The sequence below is a fragment of the Taudactylus pleione genome, unplaced genomic scaffold (assembly GCF_031769625.1).
Source record: "Taudactylus pleione unplaced genomic scaffold, aTauple2 ptg000089l, whole genome shotgun sequence".
Lineage (NCBI taxonomy): Eukaryota > Metazoa > Chordata > Amphibia > Anura > Myobatrachidae > Taudactylus > Taudactylus pleione.
The window spans coordinates 942,721-963,510 of record NW_028284491.1 but is presented as its reverse complement, the minus strand read 5'-3'; the positions used below and the strand labels follow the sequence as shown (position 1 = coordinate 963,510).

At 42.9% G+C, this 20,790-nt stretch overlaps 1 protein-coding gene across 1 annotated transcript in view; it reads left to right on the top strand.

Moving 5' to 3' along the window:
* Positions 1 to 20,790, top strand: part of WDFY2 (WD repeat and FYVE domain containing 2) — a 102,127-nt gene that overhangs the window by 64,531 nt on the left and 16,806 nt on the right. Inside the window, exons 4-6 of the mRNA XM_088469091.1 lie at positions 11,711 to 11,765; positions 12,336 to 12,486; positions 14,363 to 14,475. Coding sequence (XP_088325217.1) covers positions 11,711 to 11,765; positions 12,336 to 12,486; positions 14,363 to 14,475 — 319 coding nt within the window. The remainder of the gene's footprint in view (positions 1 to 11,710; positions 11,766 to 12,335; positions 12,487 to 14,362; positions 14,476 to 20,790) is intronic.

Here is a 20,790-nt window from a genome sequence, read left to right as displayed (position 1 = left end):
CTACATGGGAAAGTAACCCCTCCGCTCTCCTCTCCGTGTATGTTACCCAGCCAGCCTGACCTGCGTGCTGAGCAGTCCTGCATGGAACTCTATCAGGGTGATAATAATTACTGTTTTGCTACTCTCTTGGCATAAAAAAGTTCTGTACACAGTCTGTGAGTAAGCAAAGGGGAAAAGGCATATGGCTGACGGATCGGCTTATACAAGAATATTGCATAATTACTAAGCCAACATAGATAAATGTGATAAAGGGGAGATGTAAAATCCACTTGGTAAATGGTAGTTGTTATGGGCAACTTATCCACCCTTTAGTAGTTGTGATACATTTCCCCACAAGTATGAGACAGACGCAAGGCAGTAGATCCGTATCTATCTATCTATCTATCTCATATCATATCTGTCTATGTATCGCATATCATATCTGTCTATGTATCGCATATCATATCTGTCTATGTATCTCATATCTATGTATCTCATGTTTATCTATGATCTCATATTTGTGTCTCTCCCTCTCTCATTTTTTTTTCTTATAGAAGCTCATAGGAAAAGTAGCCATAGCAACCACATAGGTTTGATCAATCTCCCCCATAGACACTTTCAGTCCGTTCGCTACTAACCATTGAGAGAAGAGAGCAATGCTCAACCTTTCATATGTCACTGCAACACTGTAATCACGTATTGTCACTCGATGCCTCTGTACCACAGACTTCCCCACTACACACAGGTTATGAGAACATGGACTGCATACACATGAAAACCACCGGCACTATATGCGTTCTTGTGACATTTTTCCATACAGTGTTCACCCATTTCTTTTTTATCAGTACAAACTATTATACTAATAGTGTGTGTTAATGAATGAGAAGTATGCAGTTGTGTTATCAACCATTGCATTTGCCATCAGTGCGTAAGTTTCCAGAGTTTAAAAAAAAAAAAAAAAAACAACCAAAAAACAAAACCCCAGTTATAAGTTATAGCCCACACAGGACTGTGCTGTTTGCAAGGCAGCAGAAAACAGACTTCAGTGATGGAGGACACTAGGGGTTAATGTTTTCTGAATGTGACAACTGATTGGCTAAGTGTGACAACCGTCCACTAGACTCCACTTCTGATCTCTGCATCTGTCAATAAAAATTAGGAGATCTTGCTGTATAGGGTTACTCTTCTACCTTGCAAATTCTATTGGTAGGGTCCTAGGCGAGAGATGTCTGATGAATTCCACTTAAACATGAAATTATGTAGCTGACTCAATGGCTAAGGAAAAAAAAACCAAGAACTTTGGAGAGCTAGATCTAGGTACAGAAATTCTGTCTATATGTAATATAAGGGCTTTACCTGAGTCCACCGTCCGTCATTAGTTCTGTTTTGAAATGTTCACAACCTAGTGTGTTCTTACACTTTTTCTGCATGTTTCTTGAAAATAAATTGTGCCTGCAGAATGAGGTTACCTGTGCACTAACCCTGGGATTGTACAGATGTTTATTATAGATTTCACATATGTCTGTCAATCTGAGATCTTACAAATAATGATAATGTCTTCTCTGTATCCTCAAAATACCTCCCTCCTATACTCATTTGCTTCTGTATTAAGCCGTTATGGGCAACTTATCCACTCTATAGTAGGTTTGATACATCTCCCCACAAGTATGAGACAGACACAAGGCAGTAGATCAGCTCCTATCTATCTATCTATCTATCTATCTAATATCTATCTATGTATCTCATATCTATCTATCTCATATCTATCTATATATCTCATCTCATATCTATGTATCTCATGTTTGTGTCTCTCTCTTGCTATTGTTTTTTTTTTTTTCCTTATAGAAGCTCATAGGAAAAGTAACCATAGCAACCAGATAGGTTTGATCAATCTCCCCCATAGACATTTTCAGTCCATTCGCTAACCATTGAGAGAAGAGAGCAATGCTCAACCTTTCATATGTCACTGCAACACTGTAATCCCGTATTGTCACTCGATGCCTCTGTACCACAGACTTCCCCACTACACACAGGTTATGAGAACATGGACTGCATACACATGAAAACCACCGGCACTATATGCGTTCTTGTGACATTTTTCCATACAGTTTTTACCCATTGCTTTTTTATCAGTATAAACTATTCTACTAATAGTGTGTGTTCAAAGAGAGTAATATGCAAGTGACTGACTAAGTGCGTTCTGGGGGACCATGCACTGCGGTTACAGATGTCAGCATTGCCAAAGCTTCAGAGATGTTGTAAAATGACAGAAGGTTAATTTTATGCGAATTTTCGACTTCACTTGGCATCTCATTCGAGCAAGTTCAGCATATTGTGACAAAGGAACTGAAAATGCATCGCATGTGTGCCAGGTGAGTACCCAAAAATCTCATAGAAGAGCAGATGCGACAACGAGTTGAATCATGCAAGAACACTGGGCCTGATTCAGAGCCGGACGCTATTTGCGCTCGCTCGTTCAGAAAAAGGGGCCGGCTATTTAAATTGAGCGCTCGCTCTTTGCGGTCTGTTGACGCCTCTATGTCTGAGCGAGCGAACGAAACATGCACTCGCTATTTTGTAAAGACGCCCCCTGGCCGCTCGCATCCTACGTAATCTCCGCTATTTATTTGATTAATCGAGTACATCGACAGGCATCTGAACTGCTCGCAGTGCTTGTGGTAGGATTTTCCTACCGCAATCATACGAACAGTTCAGGCTAAGAAACAACCAAGTGACGTGGTCGATGACGCTGTTTTGTTAATTATGCACACCCTTAAAACACCCGTTTTGACCTTTTGGCACGTCTGCGTTCGGATCACCGCTCCCCGTTTTACAGCACCTTCCCCTGTTACCACCCACAAATGCCTCATCCTGTCACTCAAAGTAGCAGGCCCTCGCTATTTTGCGAGCGCTCGATTTCCGACCGCAATGACTGGTTGGCGCATGCGCATTACGACCCATACGCATGCGCAGATGTGCGAACATCGCTCGGAGCGAACGAGCGGCCGCTTACGAGCGGCTCTGAATCAGGCCCTATGTTCACATGTTGGAGAGGATACCCGATTTCCTGACATCGATTGTGACGTATGACTAATTCTGGATTCATCATTATGATCCGGAATCCAAACAGTCCAGTGTATGGAAACATTTCAGCTTTTTCTAAGCTTAACACAAAATTAAATCACACATCTCTGACATAATCTCACAGACAAGTCTTCCTCATCCGCCATGAGGAAACGTATCAAGATCTTCCACTCACTGTGACCAAACAAAGAAGACTACGGCAGTCCAACCGCAGGTTCAGACACATCGATGTATGAGCTTCACAATGACCAGCATAGTGTTGCCACGTCTACGAATGGGGCAGAAAAACAGCGGCAGTCTCATTACTTTTCAATCAGCCATCATATCATTGTGTACCCAAACTTTTTACAGTGTGAGTGAGCAGCCATTGACTGACGGCTGCGTACGTGACCAGGCTGGCTATTAAAGCTTACATGCCCACTGTTTCTACTTAAGCTGGGTACACACCAATTTGATCACTCAGGTAAACATTCCCGATCAGCTGAGTGCTGTTTTCCCAGCGTGACTACCTGTCTGCTGCCTGTAAGGCCCAAACACACTGTGCATACATAGCTCAGTGTGTACGGCCTTCTATGGGATCGGGAGGTCAGGCCGACAAATATTAAACAGCAAATAAGACCTCCTGATCCAGACCTTTACAGGAGCGTTATAAGCCGTTTATCAGCTGAGGCTCCTGCAACGGTACTGCATGCACACCTATACAATTGTCAACCCGATGACGCTATATTGGGTGATGTGGCCGACGATTGTGTAGGTGTATGACCAGCTATACTCTGTCATTTATGTTGGACTATATCTGTTAGACCTCTCAGAAATCATACAAATGATTTATTACCATGGATTTGGTTTTCTTTCAACATCACTTGGTAAAATGTGGTGTACGGAGCTGTGTTTTGAGTGGATAAAAGTATGTTTAATAAAATAAAGTAGCATAATATAGTATGAACCACCATACTGTACACCAGGAGAATCTTCTATAATCCCCTGCATACACAAGCATCTCACTACAAAGCTCATTCTTTAAATTGTGTTGATTTGTTTATTAGATTATTTTTCTAATTGAAAGCTGTCATCTAAACTAGCCAAATGATCTCCAGGCACTCTCACGGATACAATTGTCTGCAAGATGTAGGGGGAGAGTTATCAAACCTGCTAAAGAGGACAAATGGAGCAACCTATCAGATACTAGGTGTCATTTATCTAGTACATTTTATAAAATGATAGCTGAATCTGATTTGTTGCTATGAGTATCAGCTCTACTTGTCCTTGTTAGGTTTGATAACACCATTACTCTGTTTAACCCAGACTGTGCACGGCAGTTCATATAATCAACAATGTAACCTCATACATTGCAGCATAGAACATTTAATAATTATATCCTTGATACATGCAGTGCAGCTATAGCATAAAAGCAATGATTACAAATTTTAGGGCACATCCAACTTTAGCTATTGTGTCATACATACATTGTTGCAGATATGCCTGCTATAATTAATTTAAAGTGATTCATTATATGAAAGGAACATTTCATAGCAGGTTTGGCATCACGCTAGGCCGCATTGACAGTTCCGAGCTATTTTAAAATTGAGATTATATATATATGTGTGTATATATATATATATATATATATATATATATATATATATATATATATATAATTTTATAATATGTGTGTGTGTGTATATTTTTCATATTCATTCTCTGTCCTCATTTACCCAACCTGTAGGGCAGATGTAACTTAAAGCATTCTAAGTAACCTGGCAGGTATAGGGAAATGGCTCAAGGACATGGTATTCAGAGTAGTACGGATACCACTGTTCTGCTGATGTGTAGCTTGAGCCTCTGCTCCTATAGTCCTGTTCCAGGTACTGATCCCATTGATCTTTATCATTGATCTGGTGTCCCAGGATGACCCATTGTTGTCATTTAGCCCTATGTTGCATCGGGCAGCAATATTCTGTCATGTCAGTTTCAAGACCCTTTTAATCATACATAGTTTAGAAACTTGGGCAAAAATAATTTTATTATTGACCAAATGCTGAAATTATATAAAGTGGGAGCATGTAGTTAATGGAAACAATGAGTGTAATTTAAATAGGCCCTTCGCACTGTTAAGCTGGCCTCGGTGTGCTGAGTAGTTTTGGGGTGTGAATATCGCAAAGGCATGTGCCATGGCTGCGCGGTTACACGCTTCCTACACCTGAGACTGTTTATTGGATAAGAAGACCGATCTACTCTACTACCTTTTAATATATTGTCACTAGACTTGTATAAATATCTGACAGTGTATTCTGTAATAATGATCCCAGCAAGAGATCTGGGAGGAGTATGGGCCTTTTTGTGAGCTGTCTCCTTCCTCTATTTATATTACTGCTTTTTGCCATTCTGTACCCTTTGGTCATTATTATGAGGTTTTGTAAGTACTTTAAACTATTGTTTATGATTAAATCGTGATTTATTGGTTTGCCTTCTATAACATTCTTTTTACCTCTGTTTCTCTCCAGTATATGTCCTGTCCATTCAGTTTAAAAATTAAGTGTTATTTCAGAAACTCTTATAATATTTGTTTTTTAAGGATTTTCCATGGTGAATTCCTGATAGTAGATTGCATGATATTAAGGATAACAAGGAATTTCTCTGTTTTGGTTTTCTGTCGACATATCCTAAGATACGTGCTGTAGTCATTCTGCACAAAGAGCTTCTCTAAATTATACAAAAGAGATACAAAAAAATATGATCCTCAAGACTCTATTAGACAGCACTCTTTTATAACCTCAGTAAGTATTAATTATAAAACATAACATTTAATATATCAAACAAACAATAAAATGGACTTACAAAATAGCTATAATAGAAAAGACATGAAAAGTATAAAGGTAAGGGTATGAGGGGCTCGACCCTCTGGGGGTGGCGAAATATGAAATTAAGAAAAATTCATTTAACATATAGATGATGATCACAGATAAAAATACAGATAATACAAATACAATATAAAATACACCCAGGGACAAGAATGTCATCAAGATAATGTCACTGCTTTCATGCACAGAGATGGAGAGACTGGATTATTATAATATAATGATACCAATTGTTGTAGTTAAATAACATCAAAAAGCACTAAATTGGTGCCGTTTGAAAGACAGAAGTAAAAGTCAGGGTGTGAGAGACCTGTATTGCACAGTTCTGCCTCTTCCCATCATACCTGTAGCATAGGGTGGGAAGTGAGAGACATGTGTTCCACAGTAACCCTTGGAAATAAAGCCAGTTACGCTTCCCTGTTACCACAGTTCGTCTCTACTGTTCAGTGTCTTGCGCCAAAGTGCATTGGACAGTGAATGAGAAGTACTACTAGGCTATAGGCGGGAAACGAAAGGAGTACGATAGATAACTTGTAAATCAATCTCCTATTGTTGGTATCAATTTGTTATTCCTTGGTGCAGATATTTTTAATAATCGCAAGAATGATTTGTCTTTATCATCCACTACACAGTTGTATTTGTCATAGTTTATACTGAGTAGCTAACTGCATAACGGTGGGTTTTGTTCTGTTCGAAATGAATAGTTGCACACGTGACCATTTGAGTGAGTACAAATGAACACACTTTATTTACAAGTAACAAGCAAACAACATACAAAGTATACAGAGTACTCAACTTTGGTCTATGTATTCAGATGACACTGGTATTTCATCCTCTTCAACACAAGATGTACTTCATCTTCTCTGGGGAGCCCTCCTTTCAATAACGCCCAGGTAGTTCAATATACATTGCAGGCACCCTACGGCAGTCTCAGGTCCATGCACGAGCCGAAGAGCCTTTGTCTAGGTCCTTGATTTATATACCATAATATGGGTGTTAGCTTTCCGGATACTAAGCCCATATTAGTTACATACTGGGTACCAAGCACTGATTGGTACAACATAGCATGTCATTCTTATGTCTTGCACATGCTCTGTAAGTACTAAGATATACTCGGACAAAGAAATACAGTAATGATGTAACCTAGTATGTCTGGAGACAAACTCTCAAAGCCCCTTTGTCTAGAGAAAATGGACATCACTGTCAATAAAATTCATAATGCTTAGCGTCTCTACACATCTTACAATGGTCACCCCACTGGAGTGTGGCTAACTGTCTGCTGCTAACACCCTATAAGGTAAGAAGGGCTCATTATACATCTACTAATGATAGATACAAGTTAGGGCCCTTCAATATATGGGGGTCTTGTTTGACCCCAAAGGGTAATCTGACCAGTCTATGCATAGACTGCATGAATACATTATCCTTTTCAATCCTCAATGGGGCCTAGCACAGGTTGTGTGTTACAACTTTTATGCCTATGTAGAAATTAATTATTTAACCCACTGGTTACACTAACTCTTAAAGTGCATTTGTGCTTTGCAGCCCATATTTAAGTAACATACGGTAGGCAGGGTTCAAAGACCAATTCAATTAGCAGCAGTTTGATTATTTATTCAGTTTCTTAATAAAGTGCACTTATGCATAGTAACCCATATTCAGATAACATAAAGTGCAGGGTTCAAAGACCAATGCAATTAGCAGCAGTGTTGTTATTATCCTCTGATGACAATTACATCCTAGTGCAGAATTTTCCTTTCTGATGACAGTTTAGTAGCATATATTACATAGCATAAAGTGCAAAGTTCATAGACCGAGTCAAATTACCAGCAGTATTATATATAAGCTGTTTATCAGATGATAGAGGATTTCTCTCTATTATTGCTAGCAGCAAGTGTTTTACAGTATGGAATACAGGGTGAAATACACTGTAGAGCAGTAAAGATCTATGGCATCCACTGTATAAGCAGCATATATAAAAGGAGGTTAGCTCAAGGTGGAGAGATATTTGTCAGTGTGCAGTGTTTGTCTTTGCAGAGAAAAAGGAGCATATGTCACTCCCTTGTCTCAATAGAGAAATATATATCATTCCTTTGACAATCGGAAGCTTCCTATAGACAGATATCCTGAAGCTGCTGAATTAGATACCTTGTCTTAAACACATGAAGAAAACATGAAAGAGCACCAGCATCCTATTAATTGAAGTAAACCCCAGCACTGCTGCCTACTAGTAGAAATAGCTGACACTTGCAACAGAGAATAAATAAAAATACTGACACATGTAAAAAAATCAAGGACATGTGTCCACATACAACCTGGGTGTAGGGGTGTCCCACCCTGCGCAGTATTGGGGCACCCGAGACCGACGAGCGTTTCGTCTTTGTGTTTGGTCACAGACAATCGGCTACTGTGAGACTTCCTGCACCCTGTGGTCTATCTGTGAAAGACGGACCAATCGGGAGAGTCAGTGGGTTGATTGGCATTAATTTTAGCCTATTGACGTGAGTTCTATTGGAAGCTCCTCTGAGGGTGCAGGAAGTTAACTCTGAGTAGCACCACCACATACACCATTACCTACTCATTATTTTCTTAGACTGAGGAATATTTGTGGATATAGCCCCTCTTTTCATAAAAATCCTAATTTTTCTATTTTGTCTTAGCATTTTTATGTAGTGGTCATACCTGTGCGGTGGGATATATCTTGTACCCTTCCCTTTTTCTTCCCCCTCTTTTATTCCAATATATAGCGTCTCTAAATTGTTATCTTACAAGGCATGAATGGCTGCTGCCGCTGTAGCTGTGCTATGAGGCTAATTTGCAGTGTCACATGGCTGAGAATTAAAACTTTTATGATGCTTGGGAAGCCATAGTTAGCTCTGCTGGCTCCACAAACCGGGATGTAGTTATGAGACTGGTGGCCGCAATGCCGCCAGTCTCAATACCGACATCCAAATCCCGACAAGGGAATTAAGATAGGCGCCGAAATACTGACGCCTATCTTAATCTCGACGCCGGACGTCATCCTGAACTAGGTAAATCCAGTGCGCCCTTAATGTTAGCCGCGAGGGGGGAGGGCTAGGTTTAGGGAGCATAGCAGGGTTAAGATTAGGGTTTTTTTAGGGGGAGGTTAGGGTTAGGCACCCCTAGGGGGGAGGGTTAGGCACCACTAAGGGAGGGATAGGGCTGGGGGGGATTAGAGGGGTAGGGATAGGGTACTTACCTGCCTTGTCGGGATCTTCTCCCTTCGAGCTGCTGGTGTCGGGACTTCATTCCCATTCCCCACAAACCATGTAAATACAGCAGTAATGTTGGGGTGGTGACACAGAGCCAATCCCAGTAATGTGTAGGTAAAAATTCTTCTGAAGATTGTTTCTGAAGCATCCTGGAATTGTGCGATATTATAATGCATCAAATAATTAATTTGTAAATGGAACCGTAACCACAGGAAAAACTGAGCAATTCTCACAAAATTCCAGTACAAGATTTCTATACCAGTAACCCAGTGGTTCATCGTGAAATCATGCATTCATGTATCATTATCTAGGGGAAACATGCATTTTTATTTTTATTTTTTTTACACATCTATGTGGCAGGCTTTAAAAAGCAGCTTGGTAATTGCTTTTTTTTTCTTGGTTTATTTCTTAAGACTGCTATTAAATTTGGCAGGTTTTCTACAATGTTAGCGGCTACCATGACAACCAGAGTCACATGACAAACGATGTGATGAGCAGAGATGCTTTGGAATTTGCCTCTGAGCTCATTTATCACTAACATTCTCACCCCTTTGCCATCATATGACATGCTGAGAGCATTAGAGCCTCTGTCTATTTAGCTAGCTGACTGTCGTTAACAGGCAACTATATTTGTTTTCCTGCAAATGTTTTGGAACCATATAGGACTGTGAAATGATGCATGGTTGAATGATACAGAACTTGCTATTTAAAGAAGAAGAAAAAAAAACTGCTGTTTTAATTGTCTCCCATTGCCAGACAAAAAACATTGTGTAAATGCTTCTTTTATGCTAGAAGAAGCAATCTGTAAACTTATTTATTTTGCAGGCATAAGGTGTTTTCTATTTAGTTCCTTCTCAAATTATGCTATAATAAGCAGGCAACCACTAAGCAAGTTTTTTAAGGACTAGTCAGCGTCCAATACAGCCAACAGCCAAACAAAGAGATCTCCATAATAAACCAATATCCCACACTTATCCCATAGTTATGAAGTCAGGAACTGACCTACTGGCTGGATAATACAGGTAATGTGTCATTCACCCAGATTCAGGAACAGATTTGTAGGGCGAACAACTTATGAAGTGCCCCAGCCAATAAAACTTCACTGCCCAAAGTGTTTGCCGGACCTATGAATGTGTGGCCTTGTCCCCATCCTGCCTGCTCATGTTCAGGTTTGGGCGAGTGGGGGTAAAAACCGGATCCACACTAAATTCACGCACATACCTAGGAATACTGGATCCACGCTAATTTTGTAATCTTTAAAACGTCAGATCCATATTCAGGCTATTGAAATAGCCAGATTGATGCTGATTTTATACCCCCTGCTTTTCCTGTGTGAAGTCTTGCAAGAAGTTGCTTTTTACAATTAAAAGAAAACCAAAAAAAACCCTGTAATATACAATTTTATATAATTTATCCAATTTGGTCACATGGAGCTGAAGGCAAACAACAGTATCTGCCTCTATATGGGCAGCATTTGAGAATACACTCTCATTTATCTGTGTCTAGATATATGCACCAGTAGCATAATAAAATATTTTAAATAATTTTGTAATTTTCATCTAATAAAATAAAAAAATTATTGATACAGCCATTAATTATAGATATCTCTCACAGAGTAATGCCGCATACACACTAGACCAATGCTTCTCAAACTCTGTCCTCAGGACCTCACACAGTTCATGTTTGCAGGTCACCCAGCAGGTGCACAGGTGTAGTCATTACTCACTGACCCATTTTAAAAGATCCACAGTTGGTGCTAATTATTTCACTTGTGATTCTGTGAGGAGACCTGAAAAACATGCACCGTTTGGGGTCCTGCGTTTGAGAACCTGTGCACTAGACGATATCGTTCATCGTGTTCAATATCGTCCAGTATGTATGCAAGACATCGTTAACTATGCACTCTCCTGCGGATCATTAGCAATGTCTTTCATCGCTCGTACTTGCAGGGTAACCTGACTATATCGTCAGGTTCTGCAAGTATGGGGATGAGGGAGGGTCCGTCACTGAACAATATCTCATTCAATGTCGTTAACACGTTGAGCTCGACAGTGTAGGAGAAACACTTAACGATATCGCTCATGGATTTTGCGGCTTAATACCAGGTTGAGTATGGGGTGTGAGGTTATCTACTGTAACTGGAGGGAATATATTTTACTTTTGTTTATAAAGGATTATTCACTGAAAGTGCAGTCAGGCTGTGGAGGTGGTAATGGAATAACTAAATAAATGGATGCTTTTCTTGCAAGAAATAATGTTACCTTATTAATGTGATTTATTAATCCAGGGAATTAATCAGATTTGTTATTTTCAGGTCATGGAAGCCTTTTATTTTCTCTGTGTGGATAAATCTGTTAATTTGGCGATGTTGCTTATAGTTTTTGTTTGTCTAAAATATGAATTTGATCTTAAAATGATCAAATGGATCCATTTGGGATAAGATCAGAAATGGCACATGCAAAGGTGTTTGATAAGAATGGCTATGGTATTGTATGGTATTATACAGATCTGCAGCGTAATTAACTTTTCTTTGTTTCCCCCCCCCCCCCTCTGCAGGAATTTATTTTAGCTGAAGATTACAACAAAATGAACCCATCAAGAACGTACCTTGGTAAGGAAGCACCAATAGTATATCCCTGTCTGTAGTGGATATGATGTTACTATATTTGCATTGAATGGATTGGAAAGAGTAGCAATATATTTTACATTAGAGACCACAGCTAATAATAAAGTTGACCAATCCAATATTGCCTGTCTCCGCTTCTTCAGACACACTGGCTGACTGTATGGGGTGATCATTTGTCTTGCATCTTTCTATCTCCAAAATGTTTTTATATTCTGTGGGCCTATTTAGTAAGCGCTCCCTTGCTAGTCCGTCTCTAATGCTCATTTCTACACACGCATTCACTGGTGCTTAATAATCTGATTATGCTTTTGAAAAATATAATTCCCTCCAGGCCGTATGTTTTGTTTGTTTCATTGTTTGTTTCTTTTGGTCGAGAAAAATCCACGTTCTATCTCGCCTACAGTCTCTACTGCACGTACAGTAGTAAGTAGTCACTTTATCATAGGGAAAAGCTATACCCACTATACCCACTGTCTCACTATCTAATGAGTTTACTCTTGTCCAACAGAAAGTGTAGTTAAGGGCTCACTATCTGGCTGTTGTGTTACCATGCAGCGCACCAAAGCAGAGTAACGATGGTTCTCTTCATCCTGGAGATGGAGTGGATGCTGAGCACGGGTCAGGACAAGCAGTTCACCTGGCACTGCTCAGAGACTGGGAAACGCCTAGGGAACTACCGCACTGCAGCCTGTGCTTCATGTCTCCAGTATCCTTTCACATTCCTTCTGGTGTACGCCCGTCACTCCATTCCCAGCTTGTCTCCATATGTGTGTGGTGTACGTTTTACAGCGTCTGGCCTACTAGGAGTGATGGGATTGTGGACAAGTTGAACCGAAGCTATAGAGAAGTGTAAACGGCACAAATGATTCATTTTATGGAAGAAAGATTTTGTTAAGAGATCTTTTATATGGTCCTGGCTGCACCCCCAATTATATTAGACCAAACTGTATAATATTTGTATTAATCCTTTTTAGCTACTGGTGGCTCTGGAGGACCTCAACAGACTTCATACTAAAGGGGGCTTTTCCGCTTCCACTTGATATGCTAAGGCATACAATTACAAATCAGCTGGAGCCATGTAGTTCACCTGACGAGCTTGCAGTCACAGCTGCTAAGCAGGGCTTATGTTACTCACATATGTTGTACGCAATATTTTATTTATATGCCGCTCTACAGTAAATGGATTGGAGTGCCGACCATTTTAATCTTGCAGTGCAATGTATTCATGATGTACCACTAATACTTGACGGTGTGATTAAAGACTTGTCGGAAATGAGACTGAGGAAAGCAAGTGTTAATGTATAGATGTAACCTAACCATTTTGATGTAATCAGTAATGTGGATGGAAAGAATGTTTTTGATTTGGCTCATAGATTGATGTGGGGCCCAGAGTTTACTGTGGAAATGAAATTCATGTGGTGACCGGGTGTAAACATTCAGCCTGAACCTTAGTTCTCAGAAACTCCTCTTTTTAATGTTAATATTGCATTGAGAACTGCACCATTTAACTCTGTAGCTATTGGTGTTAGCCTGCAGTTGTGTGGATCTGTAGAAGTACTTTGTCATATAAAGTGCTGTGGCTTTATATATACTTCAGGATATTCCATTCTGTTGCATTGACATTTTATAAGCATTTTAGTTATATTTTTTACTTTCTATAATATCTCAAATTTTACAATTCAAGGTTTACATTTTTTAACTGAAAATATTTATAGAGTAAATTAATTTACACAAGCCTGGTGCTTTTAGGGAACACTGCTGGGCTTTGAAATTCGATACAGTAATTTATGAAGCAAGTAGATCATGATATAAAATACGTGCGCAGTTAAAAAATTTATGAAAGGCAAATTGACCTCTCTGCAGCGCAAACACAAGTGTGGTCCCGCTCTGTGCCTTACTTTCCACCTGGTCAGAGAGATTCGTAGAGCAAGATAGGCACATATAGGAGCTTTGCAGCCGTTTGCACAGGCAGAGAGGTGACTGGTGGATTGAAAGCAAGGAGTAGGTGTCCCGGTGCTCCTCGTTTTAGTAGCAGTTCACAGATGAAATTTCATTTTGCAGATTGAGCTTATAAGACGAAGGTGTATTGTTAGGGCTTTCCTTGACATGTACATCTATTTACAAAGAGATTTGAATGCTGTACCAGCTCATAGCGTATCTCATCCTATACTTTTAATATTACTTTGCGCCTGTGTTTTCGAGTTCGAGGAGTGCACTAGGAACTTATTTTCTTTGCGGAGGCCGCTCCTGAGTGTGGAGATCAGATGCGCTTTTGATGTGCGCTTGTCGTACTGTTATAAGAGCACTGTCCATAAAACCAGGGTATCATGCATTGCTCTTAGTAATTTGCCTCCGTTCACTACTAAAGTTCCCTGCAGAGGGGTATCTGCTGAAGCTGTGACACCTGCTCATGTACTGCAACCATGATTTTACATTGGCTGTGAACCCATCTCATGCAACTAATCACTGACATATGATCTGATCTTCTGGGTGCTGTCAGTTATGGAAAGGTGATTGATTGAAGAAAACACATTAAGAACAAAGGCAGCATGGTTTTAAGTTCCTTGACATTGGCCTGACAGATTTGACGTGGAGACAAGACATGTATTTGTCGGAGACCATTCTGGACAGGTTACGATACTGAAACTTGAACAAGACAACTGCAGCCTCATTACCACATTTAAGGGACACACAGGTGAGTGGACACTTAATAAGCTTAAGCTGGATGGGCAGTTGTGCTCTGGAACTTGTGTTCTCTGATGCAAGTCTCGCACTGAATGATAAGGCCGGACAATTCATATGTAATCGAACTGGTCCATCATATCTCCATGTGAGTTACTGTGAACCTGTTACCAGAAAAAAAATCTGATTGGAATAAATGTAGTTTCTTCTTTCTCCATAGGGGAGACCGGCTCTACGTTGGGTATAGGATGGTGGGATGGAGTCCGGACGCCACACAGTTAACTCTGTAAGTTACAGCCCAGGGCTGCCCCCACCTCCCCATACCCTGCCCCCAGATACATGCGCTTCAGTTTTGTATTGGTGCCTGTGGTCAGGCACACAGTGTTAGTTGTGCTTACAGCTTTAGTGATTTATATCATTTTATTAACTTTTTTTTTACTGAGTATGCAGCGCTAGGCGTCCTAGAGGATGCCTGCGCTGCTGCTCCAGCGCCGCGGTATTGGCGACTGGGCTAGTGTCCTCGGCCGGAGCTCCCAGTCTCAGAGGGAGCTTGCAGCCGCAGCAGGGTGATAGGTAAGAGCCGCGTGATCGCGGTTTCTCACCGTTGGTATGGGAGACACTGGCAGTGGGTACCTGGGTCCTCTCCGCGTCCCCACTAGACTACCAGGGCACTGTGCAGATTGGCAGCCATTTACCCTGGGGTCCATGCCATAAGGTGGAGGTAGGCTCTTCCCGCTGGCTTCTCACCCGCCCCGGACGCTTTGCCTAATAAGAGGAAGTCTGTTCCAAGGTCATACCTCCTCCTCTCTCCCCTCCTCACAGATGCTGGGCAGCCATTTTCTGAGTGCCTGCAGTTTCAGTTGGTCTCTGGAGAGTGCAGGCTCCTGGTCTCCCTGTGTTCCTCGCCCTCAGTGGTCAGGTTATACATATTGCCCCTTCCTCCCCTTTTGGGGCTGGTTTGTTGAGCGCTTACTGCCTTTCTTATTTTGCATTAAATGTTTCTGTGTGTTTGACTGTTAATGTACTTTGCATAATCTCAGTCTCTGCATTGTCCCACATATTTGTTTATTTGTGGTGCATTTACATTCTCTGCTCTGCCCTTATTTGCACATCACAGTTCTTGCTCTGGCGTGTGGTGTTCTCCTTGGATTTCTTTACTATGTCTTCCAGGGGTAAAGCTCCCAAGGAGGAGGGTGCCTCTATGCTGGGTAATTGTAGGACTTGTACTGCTGTGTTTTCTTCACAGGTTCTGGACCACGATGGTCTCTGTGTTCGCTGTTTTCACAGCAGGAGGGCCCTTCTGCTGCGCCGGCTACTAGCCAGGAACCTGTTTGTATTTCTTTGTTATCCCAGGTAATGCTACAAGTAGTGGATAGGCTCTCAGCCTCTGTGGGTGCTCCTCCAGCTGGTGGACCTTCAGATATGGCCCAGATTTCCAGTGTGATGCCGTCCCCTTTGCTGCCTTTTGGTATGGAGCCTCCTTGGATGCAATCCTTTACGCAGTCAGTTCACGGGTTAGCGCAGGTGTCTGAGTTTTTCAGACAAATGCTGGACAGGGAGTGCGCTTCTAAGTGTAAGCCTTCTAAAAGGGGAAGCTCTACACCCTTGTCTGATATTGAATCTGACTGATGTTCCCTCCGACCAGGAGGAAGACATTTATGGTGCCTCTGATGTGGAGTCGTCTTCTATTCCAGAGGAATCACCGCCTCAAGTAGACGTATTTTCCTTGATCAAAGCAGTTAAATCAGTTCTGCAAATCAAGAATGTGGAGCCGGCCCCTGTGTCCAGTGCTCCAGTGTTTATACGACAAAAGAAGGCTGTTACTGAATTTCCTTCCTTAGCGCAGCTTGAGGATCTTTTGGCGTAGGCTTGGGCCCACCCTAATAGGCACTTCCTGGTTTCTAAATGCATTACTTCCTTTTATCTTCTGTCGGCTGCCGATCGGGCTAAATAGGTCTCTCCTCCTCCGGTCGATGCACATGTTGCCCGCCTGGTCAAGAATACCACCCTTCCTCTTCCTAACACGGCATCACTTAAGGATCTGACAGATAGGAAGTTGGAGACTTGTCTTATGTCTATTTAATGTGGGCCCAGTAGCTCGCCCGGCCCTTGCATTATCCTGGGTTGCCAAGGCCATCGGTCGCTGGGCAGACGCCTTTGAGGATGGCCTTAATCAGGTGCTCTCAGGAATCATCTTTTGTCTCTTGTGGAGCATATCCGGCAGGCGTCTTCTTATCTTGGGGAAGCCGCAATAGACACGGCTATACTTACTTCCAAGGTTTAGGCCTCTTCAGTGTCCGCAAGAAGAACTCTTCGTCTTCGTTCCTGGTGTGCAGATTCTGTTTCTAAAAAGGCCCTTGAAGCTCTCCCCTTTTTTGGGGATGTTCTCTTTGGTCCAGAATTTGATAAAATAGTGGCTACAATGGCGGCATCTAAGACAGCCTTTCCCCCATTCGGGGCAGCTCCTAGGTCGCTATCTTCTAATTTGCACTCGCAGGGTAAAGCCAAGGGCTTGTCGTTCTAGGTCCCAGGGTTCCTCTGCCAAGGGTTCTAATCCAACAGGTAAGCGACGCTGGTCTACCAGATGCCTGGCTGCTATGCCAGTCGAAAAGCCTGCTGCATGACTGGATGGGCTTCCAGTGTGGGAGGCCGGCTTCTTCTCTTTACCGAAATTTGGAAGGCGACCACGGAGGACGCCTGGGTAAGAGGGGTAGTCTCCCAGGGTTATGCGTTCACCTTTTGGGAGTATCCTCCGATTGAGTTTTTTTTCCCATTCCTTTGGATCAGGAGAGCAGAAGCCTTGAGGGAGTCCATTCGCTCTCTTCTGGCCTCCAAGGTCATTGTTCTGGTTCCCCCACGTCTTTGTGGGGCACGGGTTTCTATGCCAGCCTGTTTCTGGTTCGCAAGCCAAATGGGTATTTCCGACCAATTCTAAGTCTCTCAACAGGTACTTGAGGGTTCCCAATTTCCGAATGGAATCACTTTGTTCCATTGTTCTGGCCTTGGAGCCAGGGAACTTCATGGGCTCCTTAAACATCCAAGATCCTATTTGCATGTTCCCATCCATCTCACTCATCAGCGATTCCTCAAGTTTGCGGTCCAGGAGAATCCTTTCCAATTTCAGGCCTTGCCATTTGGACTTTCCACGGCTCCTCAGGTCTTCACGAAGGTCATGGCGGCTCATCTTCAGAACGGGATTCTGAATTTTTCCTTACCTTGACAACTTACTTCTCCTTGCCCACTCTCAGGAGGTTCTCAGGGAGCACATTCGGATCACTGTGTATCTTCTCCAGGCTCACGGATGGGTCATCATTTGGAAGAAATCCTCTCTAACTCCCTCTCAGGAAATGGTGCATTTAGGAGCCTTGATAAACTAGGGCTCAGCGGGTGCTTCTCCCAGCAGACGAGGTTCTGGACTTACAGTCCAAGAATCGTTTGATTCTGCATCACCACCTGATGTCAATTCGCTCTTGCATGCAGATTCTGGGCTATCTGGTCTCCACCTTCGACATGGTGGAGTATGCCCAGTTTCATTCCCAGCCTATTCAGTTGGAGACTCTAGCCCGGTGGGACAAATCCCATCTTCAACTCAGGTCTTAGACAGTTGTTCTCAGGTGGTGGCTCCAAGGGTCCCATCTGACCAGGTTTCATCCCTTTTGGGTTCAGGACTGGGTCCTACTTACCACCGACGTAAGCCTTCGAGGGTGGGGGGGGGGTGGCAGTGTCCTGCCAGCAGACTTTTTAGGGTCAGTGGTTGGCTCAGGAGATCCGATTGCTGATCATTCTGGAACTCCGAGCATTTTACAGGGCCCTGTGTCGGGCTTTGCATCTTCTCTGCAGTCAGGTATAGTCCTACGACACGATGGCTGCCGCCTACATAAACCATCATGGTGGTACTCGCAGTTGTGTCGCCATGAGGGAAGTCACCTGGATTCTCCTTTGGGCGGAAAAGCATCTTCCGTCCCTATCAGTGGTTTACATTCCCTGAGTGCAAAATTGGGAAGCAGACTTCCCAATCTGCCCGGACGTTCATTCGGGCGTATGGGCCCTACATCTGGTCGTCTTTCATCTACTTTTTCTTTGTTGGGGTTTGCCGGACATCGACATGATGGCGCCTCGACACAATTGCCAAGTTCCGAGATACTCCACTCGCACCAGAGATCTGGCGGCCTTTCTGGTGGATGCTCTGGCGGGTCAGTGGACGTTTCCGCTTCTCTACATGTTCCCTCCAATCTCTTTAAATCAGCAGGTCCTCTGCAAATTGAAGTTGGAAGGTGGCACTGTGATCCAAGTGGCTCCTTATTGACTATGGAGGGCGTGGTATGCGGATTTACAGGGCCTCTCCGTTGACTCTCCTCTGCATCTTCCACTGCAGCCAGATTTTGTGTCTCAGGGCCCGTGCTTTCATCCGGATCTGGCCCGTCTCGCTTTGACGGCGTGGATCTTGAGACATACTATAACTGATGTTTGCTTATTAACCCCAGGTCATCCTGACTCTCTTGAGTTCTCTCCTTTTTGCAGGCGGATTTGGGCCTCCACCTTGCTTCACTAAAAGTGCAGGTTTCGGCTCTTTCGATTCTCTTTCAGAGACAAATTGCGCTGTTGCCTGATGTTCTGACCTTTTTTGTACCGCCGGTGGCTCTTTGGAATTTGTCTCTGGTTCTAAGGGCCCTTCAGTCTTTGCCTTTTGAGCCCTTGGACACAGTGGACATTTGTTGGCTTACCTGGAAGACTGTCTTTCTCCTTGCCATAGCTTCTGCCCAACGGGTTTCGGACATGAGCACATTCTCCTGTCGCTCTCCATTTCTAATCTTTCACCAGGACAGAGCTGTCCTTCAAACGCGCCTAGGTTACCTTCCTAAGGTTGTTTCCAGGTTTCACATCAATCAAGAGATTTTGGTTTCTTGATTCTTCTCCTGAGGAGGCCTCATTAGATGTCGTGCGGGCCCTCTGGATTTATGTGGACAGGAAAAAGGACATGCGTAGGACAGGTGCTCTCTTTGTCCTGTATGACTTTCGCAAACGGGACGGGCTGCCTACTGAGCAGTCGCTGGTCAAATGGAGCAGTTTGGCTATTCGCCACACTTATGCTGCGGTAGACCTTCCTGCACCGTCTGTGGTGAGGGCTCATTGAACCCGGTCGGTGGGAACTTCGTGGGCAGTGCGATGTGGAGCTGCTGTGTAAGGCGGCCATATGGTCTTCTGCCAATATGTTCCTGCAGTTCTATTCCTTTGACACCTTCGCCACCCCTAATGCAGCTTTTGGGCGAAGGGTCCTCAGTGCAGCCCAGTAGCGTCCCCTACTTTAGGGGATTAGCTTTGGGACATCCCAGCATAGAGTTTGTGTCCCCTATGGAGAAAGAAGTAAGGAGATTTATATGCTTACCTGTTAAATCCTTTTCTTCGATTCCATAGGGGACACAAGGCTCCCACCCTGACGCACCTGGCTTGTGGGGCTTTGCTCTGCTCTTGGCTCTCCTGTTCACATTTCTTGTGTGTTTGGACCTGAGTGCATGCCGGTCTTCCTCCTCCTCCTTCTTGCTCCTTGCGTTAAGGTGCGTATCCACTAGGCGATTGAACGATTACGTCATCGTTATCGTTCAATCACTCATTAATTGTAGATTAAAATGTTGATAACGACCTGCGATGCGCGCTCCCGCTGCTCGTTTTTGACATCCATCATCGCCTGTACATGCAGGTCAACCTGCCGATAACGACAGGTTGGACATGTTCTGGGATGAGAGAGGGTGCCTGCACTGAACGACACATCATTAAGTGTGGGCACATTATCTACTGCACAAGGTGAAGAACGATTGCACAATTACAATGTTGTAATCGTACAGTCGTTCCACTCTCGTCTAGTGGATATACACCTTTAGGCTTGTTAACTTGACTGAATTACCTGTGGCTAGGGGCGGGGTATGAGAGGAGGGGGATCCTGGGCTGTGACTTACACAGTTGACTGTGCGGTGCCCGGACTCCATCCCACCAACCTATACCCAGCGTAGAGCCTGTGTCCCCTATGGAATCGAAGAAAAGGATTTAACAGGTAAGCACATAAATCTCCTTTTTTTATATCTAAAATGGATTACAGGGCACCATATAATATTTAAAACAAAATTGACAAAATATCCTCTTTATGATGGCTTCCTTCAGAATATATTTGCCAACTCTTCAAATAATGTAACTTTTTTTTTTTACCCAAAAAATTGTTATTCCAGTGTTATCGTATCTGACTTAAACAATAGACTATGATCATTCCAATGTCTTGCAGCTTTTAGAGATTAATCACAGATGCACAACTCCAAATTACATATATATATATATA